General features: G+C 40.7%; 1 protein-coding gene across 21 annotated transcripts in view; it reads right to left on the bottom strand.

Annotated features, from left to right (window-relative positions):
* The window catches only part of Trpm3 (transient receptor potential cation channel subfamily M member 3), a 508,459-nt gene that overhangs the window by 134,307 nt on the left and 355,336 nt on the right, over window positions 1-18,816 (bottom strand). For all 21 annotated transcript variants that reach the window (XM_029539424.1, XM_029539490.1, XM_021218256.2 and 18 more), the window contains one exon: window positions 566-638. In XM_029539424.1, coding sequence (XP_029395284.1) covers window positions 566-638 — 73 coding nt within the window. The remainder of the gene's footprint in view (window positions 1-565; window positions 639-18,816) is intronic.

Genomic DNA, 18,816 nt, shown 5'->3' with positions numbered 1-18,816 from the left:
TATCTAATAAAATAATTAAAAAAAGAAATTAAGCGCCAATAACCCAAGTATTGCTATGTTTACCATAGTAAACAAGTAGCTTTGAGTTCAGTTTAATGCTCAGTTATAACAAAAAATATAGGCTAAGTTTTTATTTCTGCTTTCCTCTCAATGATATTTGATTTTTAATTTTAATGTTTATACACACACATACACATACACACACGCAGAGCTACATCTATACCAACGCACCCATAGGTGTCTTAGGAAGGAAAGTAATGATAGTTATAAAATAACTTCAGATAACAGTATTTTACATACTACATTAACTTTTTTGTCTAGATTTTTATGATTTAATGGGTATGAGTTATATTGTATTCAAAATTTACAAAATTGAGTTACATGCAACATGTATGCATTAGAAGGCTTCAAGTGTAGTAAGAGTATCTTACATGGATGGGTCACTGGCTGTCAGTAATTAGACATGACACAACATTTGTGTTATATCCATTAATAAGAGATGTAAGGTGTCTATATTAATCTATTAAAATCACTTTTTGTATTACGTGGACAGAGAGATTCTTACCTTTGAGTAATGCTGTCAGGATAGCTAAATCAATGTCCTGGTGGCCTTCTGATCCCATTCGAAACACTGTGATCTGCAATATGAGAAAAGGAGACAATTAACAACACACTTTCCTCCAGAGAGAAATCAAAGGAATGAGACCACATATGAGCAGTGACTATTTTACTATCTCTGAAGTAGTTTCTTAACCACAGGGCAAGCACACATGAGGATGAGAGGAGTGGACCCCGCAAGTGATTAAGGTAGAGAGATGTGTCAATAGTCTCCAAGTGGGGACCATCTTAGATAACTGTGGTTATCAAGCGAGACATTCAGGATTCACAAAATATGTAAATTGTAACCCAGACCATGAGTGAGAAACTGTGCTTAAAGATAGATGAGCACTATGTTCTGTAGAAAATGGTTGATTGCATGTGCTCATGTGCACACTATAGCCTTCTCTACACTCATTCCTTGACAATAGACATCTGTGCTGGTTGGTTTTTGTCAACTTGACACAGCCTAGGCATATCTGGGAAGGACTCTTTACTGAGAACATGTCTCCATAAGAATGCCCTGTAGGCAAGTCTGTAGGGCATTTTCCTGTTTAATGGTTGATGTGGAAGGACCCAACCCACTGTGGGCAGAACCACTCCTGGGCAGGTAGTCCTGGAGTTTATAATAAAAGTGAGCCTCTGAAACTGAAGAGATGGTTCTGTGGTTCAAAGCATTGCTCTTTCCAGAGGATCCAGTTTCAATTCGCAGCACCCACATGACAGCTTCGAGCTCTCTGTAACTCCAGTTCTTGGGATCTGACAACCTCTTTTGGTCTTTGCAAGCTCCAAGCATGTATGTTGTACACAGAAATGTATGTTATGCAAAGCACCCACACACACAAACTAAAATCATAATAAACACAAAGAGAAAGGAAACAAGCTTGAGCAAGCCAGGAGGAGCAAGCCACCATTCTTCTGTGGTCTTTGCTTCAGTTCCTGTCTCCACCATTCTGCCTTGAGCTCATGTGAGCTGGGGGTTGAAACCTGGAACCAACCCTTTCCTCACCAAGATGCTTTGGTCATGGTATTTTATAATGGCCATAAAAACCTTAACTAAGACATCATTCAGAGTTTTGACATTGGCATGCATATCAGCATTCATCCCTCTCAATGATTTGGAATATCCTTTAGAATAATCTAGCCCTATATCCAGTTGATAAGAAATGGCCTGTAGGGCAGATAGGTAACAGCCTTTCCATGGTAATGTAGGAGAGAAACAGTCTCTGGGGAAGGATAACAGGAAGGAGAGAGAGGAAACATCAGCGAGGAACTAATTCTTCCCAGAGATTTAACTGTTGACAAGAGAAAGAGAGAGCTGAGAGACTCATTGTAGAGGAGATGTTTGTGATAACAATTGATGCTGCTACCATGAACTGGTGATTGGGAATAATCTCTACCTTTATGGCACTAAAGAATTCCCCTCCTAATCTTAAAATTTGCTGACATTAAAAGAAAGCCCCAAGAAATGTCACTTATATGTACTCACTATGGTCACCAAAGGCCCAGGTTTATGTTTCTGGGAGGAAACTTTTATGGGCACACAGGAAGCAGTGGCATTCATATCGATGCACAGCTCAGGGTTTGTTTCTATTGTGTGCTCTAAGAAGTGACTCTCCTCAGATGCCTTGCCTTCTCACTTTGTAGAATGCTAGCTGGGGAGAGAAGGTTTGTAGGTGTGAAAGGCAAAGACAAGCAGCATCAGCCTGTGGTATGGGCAGCGTTTTAGAGGCAAATTGGAAAGGGAATAGAGGGCATAAGGACACACGCCCCAGGAAAACGTAAGACTCATTAGTGAATAAATCAGGAAAGAGGAGCGCATCCATCCTTAAACTGATTGTTGGACACAACAGTGATTTGTGGTTAAACATCATTGGTTTCTATCAGGGATGAGCTGAAATATGGTTTTGGAGCAAACATTTGCTTGAAAAACTTAGTGGAAGAGTTTTGATAACAGACCAAGACAATCTATTTTAAGGAAACTTCCTGCTATCTTCATAAAGAATCTTATAACTTTGCTGGAGAAAAGGAAAGATTGCTAAATGATGCATATCCTTGGTTAACTGATCAGGAAATACAACACAAAAATGTGCCGGTGTTCACTACGTGAGTTTACAGTTAGATATAATTTTAGTAAAAACTGCAAATGTGTTTTTGTGGCTTTGATAGATTGATCCTATGATTCAAATCTTAATAATCACACAAAATGGTCATAGGATGATTTACTGAACCATAGAACTTAAAAATAGTCTAATGTTGGCACTGGGAACAAGTGAGTAAAGTGAGAAATAGAATATGGCCTGGAGACATTCCTACACACATGTGGGTATTTGAAGATGGCCAGAAGGGTCACTGAAAGTCAATGGGAAGGAAGGCACCTATTTTCTGTCCCTCTCCCCTTTCTTTCCCTCTTTGACTTTCTTCCCCCCTCCCCTCCCCTCCCCTCCCTTTTCTCTCGCTCCTCTCTTTTCTTTAATAAAGGGGTCTTGTTATGTAGCTGTCTTATAGTTACAGTCTATGGTCTCAGATTCCCTGACAGCTAGGACTGTGGGTATGAAGCACTGCCCCGAGCAATAGGTGGTGCTGGCACACAGCTTTTCCAGGTTAAAAACATTTTAAATTTCTCTTCTAACTCACATTTCACACATAGCAAATTCCAAATGGATTTGATACGTGAAAGTGTGTAAGAACTGATAAAAAATACAAGAGAATATCATAATAGGTCAAGACTTATTTTTTCTGATATAATGGAATTCTTAGATTTATCTCCAAATATGATGAAAAGCACAGATCTCTCTCTCTCTCTCTCTCTCTCTCTCTCTCTCTCTCTCTCTCTCTCTCTCTCTCTCTCACACACACACACACACACACACACACACACACACACGTATTTTGTGTTAGATATACTTTAAAATAGTTTTCAAAAAAACATGTCACATTTTTAAATTTTATTTTTGAGATCATATTTTAATTATAATTTCTCCCTTCCCTTTCTTCCCTCCAGCGCTCCCTCTCCCTGATGCCATTACCTGTTCTCCTTCAAATCCCTGGCCTCTTTTTTCACTAACTGTTATTGCACATATGTTAATGTACATTAATAAATATTCCTAAATATTGTCTCCTAGTAATATTAAAAGCTACACTCATAAAGTCTCACCCATATGACTAAAAGTAGCCTAAACATTCTAAAAGTAGTTATTTTAAGGTTTCTGATCTTAGCTGTTATATGCTTTGATTAGGCAATCCTGACTGGTTTCTGTGCTTGGAGTTTACAAAAATATGTCCCTGTTATGGAACATGACACTTTAGTTAGAATTATTTTTTTCTGAATGTGTTTTATAGTAATCCTCCTTCATGCAGCTCAATTGTGGCTTGATTGATTGTCTTCCCTAAATTCTTGTGTTGAAACCTAAGGCCAGTGTGATGGGTTGTAGGATATGGGGCAATTCTGAGGGTGTTGGGTCTTGATTAATGGTTGCTATAAATTAGTATCATTATAAGAGAGTTCATACAGAACTCTCATTCCTTCTACTAGGTGAAGACACAACCAGAAGGTACCACTTAGGAGCCTGGAAGTGACCTCTACAACTTTATCACTTTGAATTTGGGCTTCTTCGCATCCAGAACTGGGGGAAGTAAATTTCCATTATGTATAAGACACCTAGGTTACAGCAGCTGAGGTGAACTATGGCAGCCCTTTTCCCAATTAGAAAAGGCCCTGTTTTGGGGAGAGCCTTTTTCTTTTCAAATACATTATCTCTAAACCCTCATTCTATATATAATGTGCGTATACATACAGATGGATATATAAAATACACAATCAACAAATCATTGGCATGAATATTTAGATTAGCTGGAGAAATAAATCAGACTCAGCTAGTTATCTGTGCCTAGGACTCTTAAATACTTATTCAAAACTGACCATTTAACAAATCAGAAGATAGCTTTGCACAAAACAAATGATAAAAACATACTTCCGTGTTGGTGGGGTAGATCCCAGCATGGATTTGGCACTAGGAATGTGTGACTCTCATAAAGCTTCAGGGGGACACCTGCCATATGAATTTTGACTTTGTCACTTTAGCATTCAGATCCTTTATGTGACTTTGGGTATATTGTGCATATTCTGGGATAGAAGAAATGTCCCAAGGAGTGCTTAACAATAGTGGAGATATTTAATTTCTACAAAGAGAAAGAAAACTATGTTACTCACCCCAAAGGTTATCTTGGATTGACACAGCAGGTTACTTTTTTGCTCTACTGTTTTATACACCAATCTCCCCTGTCTATAAGGAGGGATAATACTAGTGCTCGCCTATTTTAGCTTATACAAGACACAAACTTGTTGGATTTCTAGCAAATGACTCTGAAGTTTTGTCCCTGGGATGGAGAGAGTAGACAGAATCATAGATTGTTAAATTACCGGTTGCCTCAGACATCTTCTGCTTGACTAATCAGAGACAAAGGTCAAGCAAAAGCTGAATGGAGAGCTCTGAGTGAAATCCAGGGGCACTCACCCACCTGTCCTGTCTAAACAGTAAGACAAAATGGAAGGAGGGAACAGCACAGTCTCACTAGCTGCCTCTTTTGTGTCTGTGAATATCTGGAGCTCAGATCCTGGACTGACTTCGAGACAGAGGCTGTGAACTGGAAGGCCTTCTGGTTTGGTTTGAGTCTGAGATGTTCTTCCCCAGGATGATGTGCTGAAAACTTGCTTCTCTGGCCTTGTTGTGTGCTGTTCTGGGAACATTCACTGGTGAATGGCTCTTACGTACTGCCTTGTCCCATGTCCCTCTCTCTGCTTCCTGGCTGTCCCGAGGTGATCAGTCTCTCCCACCACAACATGACCGTGGTGTCCTCCCTTATCTATGGCTCACAGTGGTGGACTCAGCTGACTATGGACTAAAACAAGTAGTTAAAGTAAACCTCTGCTTTAGTTTTTTTTTTTTTTTTAATAATCAGGTATTTATCACAGCAACAAAAGACTAACATACCTCCATAGGCATTTGAAATAAAAAATAAGGAAGGTAGACAAACAAAACCCATCGATGTGGTGTGTGAGTTATGGTCACAGGTAAATCTTTGACCGGGGCTTCCAGGAGGAGGTTCATGTCAAGTTAGATTTCTATAGAGTACTCCTTCTACACAGCCATGTGGCTATTCTCCCTAGCCGTTACTGATGACCCCATAGATGCCAGGGGAAGATGAGAAGCAACTGTAGCATGTTCTGAACTCAAGAAGGGATTCCAGAAGGGTTGGAATGGCCTGGAAGATATTACTGCACATCAAGCATTTAATTGATAACAAGCACAGGGAACTTGGGTAGCATTTGTGCTCATTGTTTAAAAAAAAATGAACAAACTCAGTATCAAGTGGGATGCTTTGCACATCTGTTCACCTTTCCAATGCCTAAACCTCATTGCATCATTAGGGAGTCACGTTTCAGATGGACATCCTCCTGATGCAGTAGACTGGCATGTTAAATTTACCCTGAAATGTAGGATTACCAGGCTTTCTTAGAAACTACAGACTTGGGTGGGAGAGGGGAGACACTGATGAGTGGGGAGTTTTAAGGCATTTACTGGGGAGTCCTGAAGAGGCTCATGCTGCTGGTGTTAAGGAGCTTGAGATGGTATTGGCATGCAAGGACTTTGTGGGGCTTTGTTTTTGAGAGTTGAAGTCCCATCCTGGCACATTGGTGTTCAAAACACAAGTGTTTTGAACTGGGGCTGACACTGGGAGCAAGAGTGACTTTAGGAGAGGAACACCAAGGAGAGCTAGGGACTCCCAAGATATGCTATACATTATAATTTCCCTCTACCGACCCGAGATAGCATATTGTTATCACTACTCTAAAACTTTTAAAATTTGAAGTGAAATTAATTTCATTTAGCCACCCTCTACCGCACTTAGTGTTGATAGCTTTATACTCTATTTTATCCTTTGCTTTCCCACTTGGCCATTTATTCTGAAGAACAGCTGCAAAGGTGGCCGTCATGGTTTGCCCTGGGCCTAACGTTTCATGAAATGTATGTACTTTGGTGAAGTTAGCCAGTCTCCCAAGGCATATTTTCACCTCTATCATTTTACATATTGTTCTGGTGAGCATCCTCATGTGCACAGTGGGTGGGGTGATGCACTTTGGGGATAAAGCTTGTAGAATGGAAGTTCTCAGGCCAGCTGCTCTGGGCGAAAGCTCCCTCACTGTCGCTCTGATTTTCTGTCCAGTACCCTAGCTCTTTCCTTTGTGTGTCTTGATTCTGATCGTATCTGAAAAGAAAAATCATTTAACTCTACAGAAGGTACTCTTTCCCTGTAATGACTCTGAAACTCTTGTTCTTGCTCTTAACATTTCACGCATGATTGAAAACATGCTTGCTCCCTCTCATGCTGCCCTCTGCTCTGCTTACATGCTAAGCAAAGAAAAAAAAATTAAAAGATGCCTATGCATTTTGGTTCATTTTCTTTCTTTTTGTTATTTAAGGAGCAGAAAAGGACTCAATATGCCTCACATTTTCTCAAATACCATAAATATAAGTGTAATAAAAAATTTAACCTAATAGAATGTTAGCCTGATTATTTTATAGATAATTTAACATAAAAGTATAGATAATTTAGCAAAGGCTGTTTTTTTTTTTTTTTTAACTTACTGTAACACTGACATTTTTTAACATGAACACTAACGTTAACTCCAGCCCTTGTGTGACTTGGCTGGTTATATTTCAAAGCATTCTGGGATACAGGCAGACTAATCCAGTCTACCAGATGCTCAGTAATGCAACCTGAGCAAGGACCCAGACTCCTTCCTGGAAATGAGTTTCTTGTTTATACAAAGAAAAGTGTGTGTATAGGGGTAATGGTGGGTAGAAAGTGGAGTCCCACAAAGCCTCGCAGAATACTAGGAGCACAAAAAACTGTGAGGGTTACTCCTGGGTATATAAAAAAAGCTTCTTAACATGGCTCGTGTGGAGTGGAGTAAAAGAATTCTTTCCACAAAAGAATAAGTGTGGAAAACATTTCAAGTTTTCCTCCAAAATTTCCTCCAAATTCAGCCTTTTTCCTGGACAAAGTTCCTGAGCTTAGATAACATTATGGCTTTTATATGGAAGGGAAGTGCAGTTTTAAAATTTATGCTCTTCCCTTATTTCTTACCCTCTACCCTGGTTAGCAACCAGTATTACCGCTTGTCTTCATTTTCATGTTCTGTCCCCTTACAAGTCAGAAATTTGGTTTCTGTACTTGTCACACCCAAGTCCTGAACGACATTAATTCACTAGGCTGTTTGACTGAGCATCTACACCTGGTGCTCTGAGTATGGAAGATACAGTTGTGAAACAATCAGAAAAGACCTGTGCCTTCTCAGAGCCGGCATCCTCAGAAGGGGAAATGAGAGCGTCCGTGCAGTAGGTGATGTCACATCAGGAAACGTTCTGTCCAACACTGCTTCTGCCTTCTCTTACCTCCCCTTGCTCTGTCTCAGCCTTTGCAGCCTTGGTTCAGCCTGCAGCATCTTCAGTTTTGTGGTATTTCCCACCCCCCTCCACTGGTCTTCCTGATTCCAACCCTTTCTCTCATCTCTTGTTTCTTTCCCATAAGGCTAATCTATAATCCCCTGTATTAATTTTTGTAGTGGCTTCCATCTCTTTATAAAAACAGAAATTGAAGCAGGGCGTTCAGGAGCTGCAGGTATTGTGTTCTCTTGTCCTTCAGTCTCATCTCTTTTTGACTGCACACTCACTGTCAGCCCTTGCTACCATCACTATCATCAACAGCCACAACCCATGCCCACATACCAGATGTCCCACTTGTGAGAGGCAGCCTGCTCCTTTTTCAAGACTCTAGCGGTTTTGGTTTCTCAGCTTTTGTCCATTCCATTTCTTCTTAGTGGACCCCCATTCCCTCTTCTTGGTCAACTAACTATAAGTGGTCTTCCACTCCAGACAAACCACCTTAGGAAGCTTTTCCTCATACCAAGGAGTAACCCTCACCTTTGTGTTGTGCTCCTAGTGTTCTGTAAGGCTTTGCAGGACTCCACTTTCTGCCTGCCACTTTTCCTACACACACTTCTCTTTGTCTAAACAAGAGACTCATTTCCAGGAAAGACTGATTTAAAGAAGATGGAAAATTTAAAGAGAAGTAGGCTATGCCTCACAAGTGTTAAGAATCAATTTTAGCCCAAGAGTCTTTTGGACGCTGTGCTGCTGTTGAGGGACTAAATGGGTATTGTGTAAAGGAGGGTGGGTGTATGACTTATAATCATTGTTTACCGAGATTTGGTATAAGTAAGAAAATCTGAGAATTACAGAAGCACAGAATACCCTAAAATATATTTTGGCAAGAGGCCTGAATCTTTGATTCTACGTATATTAAACTACACTCAGTACAGGAAAGTAAAATATATATATATCACCCAGGGAAATATAGCAGAAACATAAAATGACTTAGGGGGAACCTAATTAGTTTGTTTTTCCTGTGAAATAAATGAGTCTCTTTCTCACTGTGAAAATAACAACTGCTGAATTAATCTTGGAGTTGTCATTTTTAAAATCCAGTAGGTCTCAGGTCAAATAGGAAGAAGCTATGGAAGAATATACTGGGGAAATTAAACCAACTCACTTTCAAAGTACTATTCATCAGCTTAACTCGTGACATAACTCTATCACAGTGGGCATCGAGTCTGTGAAAACAGACAGAGGTATTGAGCAGAACTTTAGAAATGAAAATAACCGTGACATTACACTGAAAGGCAGGCAGAAGCTGCAAAGATACTTCAGTTCAATCGATCTGAAATAGAAAGGAACATTCCACAGCCGATCCCTGCTGCTATTGTACAGGTGACATCTGCGTTTGACAAATGGTTTGTACCGTGTCTGAGAAGTTTACAGAAATGCTCTAACTGCAAGTAGATAACCAGCAAAGGAAATTCTTGCGATTTCAGAAAAGTCCATCTATAATAAGGTTAACCAATAGATTCAAGGAGACCAAAATGGCACATTAGAGTTTCTACAGAAGAAATATTTCTATGTGGAAGTGGTTGCTCATGCTGGAATCCCAGTATTCAGGAGGCTGAGGTAGGAGAGTTGCCATGAGTTCCAGGCTAACCTGAACTACAGAATAAATAAATGTCTAAAAGATAAACTACAGACACCTTAACCTATTTATTCCCTTGCCCCCAAAGGACAAATGCACATTTCTGAAGTGTTCCGTGTTCAAATTCTTAATACAATCTGCAGAGGCTTCACATGAATGAAAGAGACTCAAGAATTCAATCACTGAATGCAGCATCTTTTATTTTGTTTTTAATTTCTTTTTTTTTTCTTTTTCTTTTTTATGGTGCTGGGAATCAAGCCAAGGACCTTGCACATAGCAGACAAGTGTCCTACGGCTGAGCTCCAGTGCCTTTTAAAGTCCACCAGGATATCATAACATGTTCCCTGTGACTCACTAGTCCCTGAAAAACACTTGAGACAATTGATTAATATAAAATTTAAAGGTATATGCTCCTTAAGATACGAAGGATAGAAGACCATGAAAAGGGAAAACAGGAATCCTAATTGGACATCATAGGGGGCTTTTATGCATACTACGGCTTTTGTCTATGGCTTTAGTTTTCTTTCTGGTGTATGCAAAGATGACTTGGCACAGAGCAAATAAGGATGCACTTTTAGGAGCAGAACTCCAGGAACCTGAAACTTCTCTGCGTTTACTTCCTAGCGTTCGAAAGATGACCTATTTGGTAAGATTGTTAAAGTTGTCACTTTGTCAAAGCTACTAACTCTAGTAAGGGACATATATTAATATGCAATAGGCAAGGAAAGCAGAGGAAATTCAAATATAATTTTAGTTGAGAAAAACAAAACAGCACTGGAGAGAGAAATGCAAATTTAAACTTAGAATAGTAATATCAGATTCAATTATTTGTAACCAGTTCCGTATGAGCCATAGCCATTGCCTAGTATCCACGGGGACTGATTCTAGTACTTCCCATGGGCATCACACTCAGAGGGTGCACAAGTCCCTCAGTTCAACACAATTTGGTATCTAGACTATACAACCTTCCACACAGGTTTTGTCAACTCTAAATGAGTATCTACTGCAATGTAAATACTTGCAGGTAGCACTTTGGCTGTATTGGTATGACGAGAAATTTAGTTTGTACATGTGCAAGTGCAGCTCTTTTCAAATAGTTTTGTTTCTTGGCTGGTTGAATCTGTGGATGTGGGGACCTGTGGATTCTGAAGGGATACTGTGATAATTCTCCATGGAATAATTTTGAAAAAGTCTCATATTTTGTGCTGAACTAGTAGAATAAAAAATGCCGCAGAGACAGAAATTGGTTGACATTAATATAATTCCAGCGTGTCCTATAAAACTTTTATGAATACATTTGCATATTATATAAATGATGACTCGACTTTGAAAAAGGATAGGTCGCTAGGCAGTGAGCTTGTTAGTTTATTTTTTACCTCTTTAACCTTTGGTGCATAGATTGACTTAGTTTTTCTTTCTTTGCTTTTTTATTAGTGAAAGATTGTCTTATAGGGTGAGTCATGCCTACATCATTGCTCAGCTCTGTTACCTCAAGGGATCTTACAGACAAGCAAGTCGGCAGTTAGTGAAGGGAGCTGGGGAAAGGGCGGTATACTTTGTATTGGAATCTTAGATTCTTTTTACCTTTTAAATCCCGCCATAAATTCAAAACACTACTGGTTTTCCCACCCCAAAAATGTACTTCAGAGGCCAGAAGTTCCCTACTATCTCGGACAGGTTGTAGTTTTCTTCTTGTAAAGGTAATAAACTTGCCACCCTGTGTGTTTCTTTTCTCGCCTTGCCCCTCTCCCCTTCCCTCTCCTTCTCCCTCCCCTCTTCCCCCTCCTCCATTTTAGTCCCTTCTTTCTACTTCTTCTTCTTCTTTTTTTTTTTTAGATTTTTTTAAAATTTATTTATTATTATTTTCTTTATTTACATTTCAAATGCTATCGCGAAAGTTCCCTATACCCCACCCCCGCCCCTGCTCCCCTACCCACCCACTCCCACTTCTTGGCCCTGGCCTTCCCCTGTGCTGGGTCATATAAAGTTTGCAAGACCAAGGGGCCTCTCTTCCCAGTGATGGCCGATTAGGCCATCTTCTGCTACATATGCAGCTAGAGACANNAGCTCAGGGGGTACTGGTTAGTTCATATTGTTGTTNCANCTACAGGGTTGCAGCCCCCTACAACTCCTTGGGTACTTTCTCTAGCTCCTCCATTGGGGGCCCTGTGTTCCATCCAATAGCTGACGGTGAGCATCCACTTCGGTGTTTGCCAGGCACTGGCATAGCCTCACAAGTGGCCGCTATATCAGGGTCCTAGCCCCTTCTTTCTATTTGCCTCCTTTTTTCCCCTGCTTTCTCTCCCCACTTCACAGAAGAGAAACAGAAGCATGTTTGAAATATTCTTTTTCATGCCACATTTTCAATTAACATTATTTTTATGGATGGTTGAGAACTCTTCAAGAATGTTATTTTAACATTTGCCAGAAATTTTATCTGATATAGTTTAGTTCAATGCCCCTATAGTTAAACAATTATATTGCTTCTAAATGCTTGCTGTGACTAAAGATAAGATAAAAGTTTGGAGTGTGGATCTTGTTCTGTATTTAGCATATAGTCCTTAGGAAAAATTCCTAAGATGGGTGGAGCTTCTCTCATAAACTTGTGTTATAGCTAGAGATGAGTCTTAGTGTCAAAGTGAGTTGAAGCTTGTGTCGTCTTTGACCCTGATTTGCTGTGACAACATGATGCTAAACCCATCAACCAAAGCTCAGGGGAGGTATGCTGGTTCCAAAATGATCCTGGAGAACAGATCCCTGCCTTTGTTAAGGGAGCTGGATCAGAGCTTGTCCCTAGGTCTTCACTACTACCAGCCTCCAGGAGGAGATTCAGTTCTTGTTTCTAACCCAGTTTGACATGCCTGATTTTTCTTTCAGTTCTCTGAAAGCTGCACAGGGTCTCTAAGGCCATAATAGCTTACATAACAGGGCACGTGCCAGCGAAATCACTCAGTGGACATACTGCATGGGGACTGATTTTACGATACATAAGTCATATCACAGTAAGAACAATTTAAAATATGGGTCAGTAATTCAAGGCTTCCTAAACTCACGACTGGCATTTCATTCATCATTGAGAGAGAGCCCTGCCACCCTAAGATGACGCGTAAGGCATCAGGACAAAAGCTCTCAGCTGTTTCTGTGATGAGGGCAAAGTGTGCAGTGGGACACAGCTCTTTATGTTGCTCTCACTCTCTAGAGGGTGGGGACCAGAAGGTGGCCTGTCATCTTCTGTCTCCCTCTTTCAGTTCTTTGCCTGATGATGGATGTTTCCATGTTGATTTATCATATAAATGTGTGATGTGCCTCCCTGGATGTTAATGGGACAGATGTCATAGGACTTGCAGTCACATTTCCAGAAGCTTCTTTGTGAATCTTGTGGCACAGATTAAAACACGCAGAATAAAAATAATTGTTATTTATAGCTTGTCAGCCATCCAGATGGATGAAAGTTTAATTTGACCCAAGGTAATATTTTCCATTTTAGAAAAGCATATTGCTGGGTTCACATGCAGTTTTTTCATATATGTTTAAAAATAAATGTAAATATCTTCCAGGAACAATACCCAGGACCCAGATGCACTTCTGGGCCTACACCCCATATGTGCTTCTTATTGGATTATAACATTTTTTGTTTTTTTTTTTAAATAGCTTTTTTTCTACCCTTTTTATCACTGCCAGATAAAACTACATATTTTTACCCCCTCATTTTTCTGTCATATTTACTATGACAGCTCACATTTCTGTAGCAAAGACACTTCTTTGAGATACTGTCACTAGGTGAGACATAGCACAAAGCACCATGACGTGCTCCAGACAGAGAAGATTCTCACTTCAAGCTAGTCCAGACCCCTGGTAACAGCACTATTAACAGCTTCCAAGTCGGGTAGACCAGATGTCCTTAGTCTGTCTCTCTGGGAATCTGCCCACCTATTACTGGGCCAAGCCCACTTTTCAGACTTAGGCAGTACAACCCTAAGATTGAGCAAATGAGGGAACTTTGAAAGTAAGGATGATAAAGATGTAAATTACTATAAATTTCTTTAGATATTTCATTTCTTCTTCCATGTCCAAGGTAAGGAACACCAGAGACAAATAGTCTTGAAGGTAGAGCATGGCAGGTTCTCTGAGGGCAGTATCTCTGACTTATGTTAGGCAGACTTTCGGTACTATATCTACTAGACCTCTGGAGAGGAGAGCTACTTAAATAACACCCCCTCCCCACCTCAGAGCCTGAAAGACTGTAGTCAGGAGAAATGCTTTGGAAGAAAACCCTTATTTCAGCTTGGGTCTCCAACTTTAGGTTCACAGGTTTTCTCTGTATGGCTTGCAGGATGACATTAGTTTAGTTTGGCAAATGTCCAATGCTAAAGGGTTCCTGACCTAATGTTCTTGCATCTCAGAATCAAATAAGTTTGGGGCTCTCTTTTGCCTTAGAGGCTGTGCATCTTCTTTGTTTGTTTTCAGAATAGCAAACAAATAGCATCTGGTCAACTTAGTCCAACCTCCTACCTGATACTCTAATTCCCCAGGAAAATTGGAAGAAGAGATCTTGAATTTTATGGGTGGTATCAACTGAAAATCAGACTTGCTATCTTATGTAGTTTGTTCAATGGTTTAGGGAAAATTTTCAGTGTAAGCACCTTCTTCTCATATGGTACTGGGTGATGGTTCTACAATCTTTTTTCTCTATTATAAAAATCACATTGTTGAAGGTAGTCCATGAAATCAGGTAAGTGGCATATGGCAACCTTTCTTTCCCTCAGAAAAGCCTGCCATTCTTCCCATTTGTGCTCAGGACCAAGGACTCCCCACTGTGAACACTGGCTGTACATAGTCTGGCCCAGGGCTAGTCTCTGCACCTTCTCATTACCTAGGCACATTCTGTGTTCTGTCTTGAAGATGACAGACATTGAACATCATATGGACTTTGAACTAGATAACTGAGGAGGGAATGATGCTAGCTAATATATACATGTTCTTAGGCCTATGGTCCAAAGGAAACTATGGTTTGATGTGAAGTCAGTTTCTACCATCGTGCTGCACAGGTAGGTCATGGCAATTCCCTTCCCTCTGTTTTCCTTGTAGGTTCCCTATGTCTCTCTCTCTCTCTCTCTCTCTCTCTCTCTCTCTCTCTCTCTCTCTCTCTCTCTCTCTCTCTTTTCTGGTCTGCCCCACCCTAACATTCTGCCTGGCTTTCAGCTCTTTGCTCTCTGAGACAAAGTTCAAACATCACTTCTTGCATGCCCATCTTAGTGACTGGCTCTGTGCCTCCTCAGAACAATGTGAAAAATTTCCTCTCTCAGCACAGAGGCTCTGATAGGGTTACATCAGTACATCAATGCTTGTTCATTACACATAGACAGGGTCATAAACACCGCTTGTATGCCACCATCATGACTTCAGCCAGCCTCACAAGTTCACACCACTAGCTACTGCCACTGATTTTATTTTACATTTCACAGTTTATGACCTTGAAGCCATGTGTAAGGTCATGCAATTGGGAAAGGACGAGGATCCCAGAAGACCATATACTCTTATGCCCTGGTTAGACAAAATGGCAATATCTGTATTGCTTATGATTAACCTGCAAGGCTACAAGCTAAGTGATTCCAGACTTAGTGGGGTTTGAGATTTTCTAAAATGAAGTCAAGATCATAGCAGATCATCTTTACTGGTGTGACTGGGAGGAACTCTACTTGGGTTCTGGATGAGAAATATTGCAAAGATACACCCACACTGTGACCAGATGTGAAGTGTAAGATTCTGGTCAGCCTTGCCTGAACCCAATCAGACCTTCTCACCCATGGGTATGCTTGTCCTTTCTGAAAAGCGTGAGTCATAAGAAGTAGTATTCCTATTATGAAAGATAGTAGGAAGCAAGCCTTCCTGGCCTTGTGGATAAGTAGAAGCCCATTGGTGATGGATGTGTGAGGTCAGTGTACAGACTTTGTGGAGTGTGTATTTGCCCCAAGATAATCCCAAGTTTTGTTTGCTTGAGTTAATATGTTTGAGAGCATTTGTAAATGGAGCTCTAAGATTATATCATAGCATGATATTATTGTCTTAAACAAAGGCAAACAAGAGAGAGCAAATAAACAAGAAAAATCACAAAGGCCAGTTACTGGAATCAAATCCAGCCAGATCCTCCCCTGCCTTGAACTGGTCCTGTGTGCCTGGCTTCGGTCCCATGGGCAGAAGCCTTCCCTTGTTTGTTTACACAATGCTGAGCCTGAAGACACTGCCATTTTTCTCTTCCTTTTTGCTCTTTTTTTTTTTTTTTATTTCAACTTGGCCTCCTCCACAGTCTTTTTTCTTGGGCTACTGGAGAAGAATGAAGAGCAAGCAGGGGCTGGGGGTTCTTTTTTCACATGACTGAATGGAAATACAAAAGGAAACAAAATGCAGCCCCAGTTGGCTTCCCCCTTAAAGCAGCTTGGCAAATTAAAAAGGAAGCTGGTGGGAGAATGAAGCCTTCACACGAAACTGTATTTTCTGACCTGACAAAGGAAGAACGTGGCATTCGTTCAGTGGTGAAAGGGACTATTAGTCTAGGGCCACATTATCCTGACCTACAGTGAACCTTGTTTTGAAAAGTTTCCTATTCTTTCACTCTCAGATGGAATTGATTCAAAGAAAGAGCAATTCAGTCTATCAGCTCCATTGTTTCTCGGGAAGCCAGGGTGATTAGTCCTTTCCCTTCCTAGTGCCAAGGTGAACACACAGCCCCGAGTTCTCCTGCTCCCAGGATTGCTTTTATTTTCTATGCCACAGTAAAAAATTAGGTGGACTTCCTTGATAGCTTGTAAGGAAGTCTTAAGAAGAATACTTGGTAGCGTACTGGCTGTCATGAGTAGCCAGTGTAACTATGATCAGTAGTGAATATGGTCAATGGTTTTGATACCTCCTTTACACTGAATCCAAATGTGAGCAATGCCCATCATCACCAGGTCCAAGCTACAGTCCCCTCTCCCAGGTAATTACAGCAGTAAGCAGCAGCCTTCTTCCTTCCTTGCCTCTTCATCAAGCCTATTCTCTGGATAACAGCACAGGCCTGAAGCCAATCGTCAACTCTGTTCTGCTTCTCATTGGCTGTATTTGCCCTTGGGCAAGTTCACCTCCATTTGGAAACCTGCATTTCCTCATCTGGAAAGTAGGAATCTTTCCTATTATAATATTTTTCTATTAAAAGTCAAAAGATATAACTACATGTTAAGTTCTTGGCACAGGCCTACTACATGAGAGCATCATTGAGTTATAGGGTAAGGGGGGGAGGATAAGTTTTGACCCAATGAAAGATCTATAGTGAGATCTATAAGAAAACTATATAGACCCATGTGTAGGAACAGCATCCTACTGTGGTGTAAATTAGTAGTCAAACATTTGCCTAACGTTGAGTGATGGCCTGGTTTTGATTTTTAGTACAGAAAGAATCGAACAGAAGTGAACTCAACAGAACCAAACCGAACTGATGCAAACCAAGCACAAAGCCACAACTTCAACTCTCACTGGCTCAGAGACTTTCAGATGTTACAGAAAGACGAAAGGGTGCAACATTTAAAGGGCAACAGGGAAATGATATGGTCTATTCTGTACCTTCCTCAGATGAAGCCCCGCTGAATGATGAATAGCTGTGTAAATCCCCATGTACACTGAAAGGTTTTCAAATATACAGGTATACTGAGCAAAATGATGGGTTTCACAATGTTAGTTTCTTTCAAGTATATCGTGTTCTTGAAGAACATTCAGCACCACAAACACCTTCACCTTTCTTCCTTCTTCTATCCTCCCAGTAGCCCAAGTTCCTTGTTGGCTAACACGGCCTCTTCTTCCATTGAGAAGCCAAAAAAAATGTGTGGAAAGGAATAAAGCTTCAAATACTGTAAATCATTATTTAACAGCAGGTTTATAGTAGAGAACCACAGCATTAGGTATCTTCATTACTGCTGTAAACTTCCTAGGGTGTGGACAAACCTGGATCACATGACGTTATATTTTTTAATGGGGATTGAGCCTAGGGCCTCACACATGCTGAGACAAATTCTACTATGCAGCTGTAGTCTTATCCTTAGCCATTTTCTGATCCCCCCTTTTTTTCTTTCATGATAGGACCCCTCTGTGATAGCCCCAATCGGTCCTGGAACTCACTCTGTAGATCCAGCGGCTTCCGCCTCCCAACTGCTGGGATTAAAGGCATGTGCTTCCCTTGCCTGGCCATTTTCTGACTTTTAATCATTGAGATAGGATTACCCAGGCCTTGAACTCACTCTGTAATCCAGGCAAGCATTGGAGAAATTTATGATCCTCATGCCCTAGCCTTGAGAGTAGCTGGGACTACAGGCCTGCAGTACTAGGCCTGCTTTGACTTGGCTCTTTGATGCTATCAAAGGATATAGTAAACTTATGAGAGGTAGGAGCTTCTGACAGTGCAACACAGCACATTATTTTACAGCTTACATTTTATGGGACTGAGTATTTTCAAATAATAACCCAGTAGCACAGCGGTTCATCATCATTACCACGTGTGATGTGTCATACGCTATACTTTTATCCAAGTGTTACACACATGATAGGCCTTTACATCAATGTCAGTGAAAACAATTGGCAATATGTTCTCTGATGCCATGGTGGCAGTCATGTTTCTAAGGGGTGAGGAATTTCTCCTGTTGTAATCTTGTGGCTTCAGTGTCATCTGCAGCTAGGCACCGCTGGTGACACTGTTATGTGGCATGTAACTGTGTAATCAAAATCAGGAAGCATCGACAAAAACCATGGGGGAATTCTAGCTAGAGTAGGATTTGCCTCAGAGGTCTTTCTGGAGATGGCTTGAGATTTGATTGGACATTGTAGGCTGAATTAGAGTTTCAGTTCGATAATTTTCTAGGTGGGGAGAAACTGGAAGGAGAAAGTGTGAGTGAAAAAAGAAAAATGAATTCTGAAATCTTATGTCTGAAAGTTCATCTAGCTGGGGCTATGGGTGGAGGAAAGACCATTTGTAACGTAAGACCGGAAAGGGAGGTTGTGGGCAAGCAGTAGATAATCTTCGCTGTCACAGCATTTGGGCACACTATGCACTATGCCTCTCTCTCTCTCTCTCTCTCTCTCTCTCTCTCTCTCTCTCTCTCTCTC

This window comes from Mus pahari, chromosome 1 (genome assembly GCF_900095145.1).
Source record: "Mus pahari chromosome 1, PAHARI_EIJ_v1.1, whole genome shotgun sequence".
NCBI classification, from domain to species: Eukaryota; Metazoa; Chordata; class Mammalia; order Rodentia; family Muridae; genus Mus; species Mus pahari.
The sequence above is the reverse complement of the archived record's forward strand: the minus strand, read 5'-3'. Positions and strand labels throughout refer to the sequence as shown.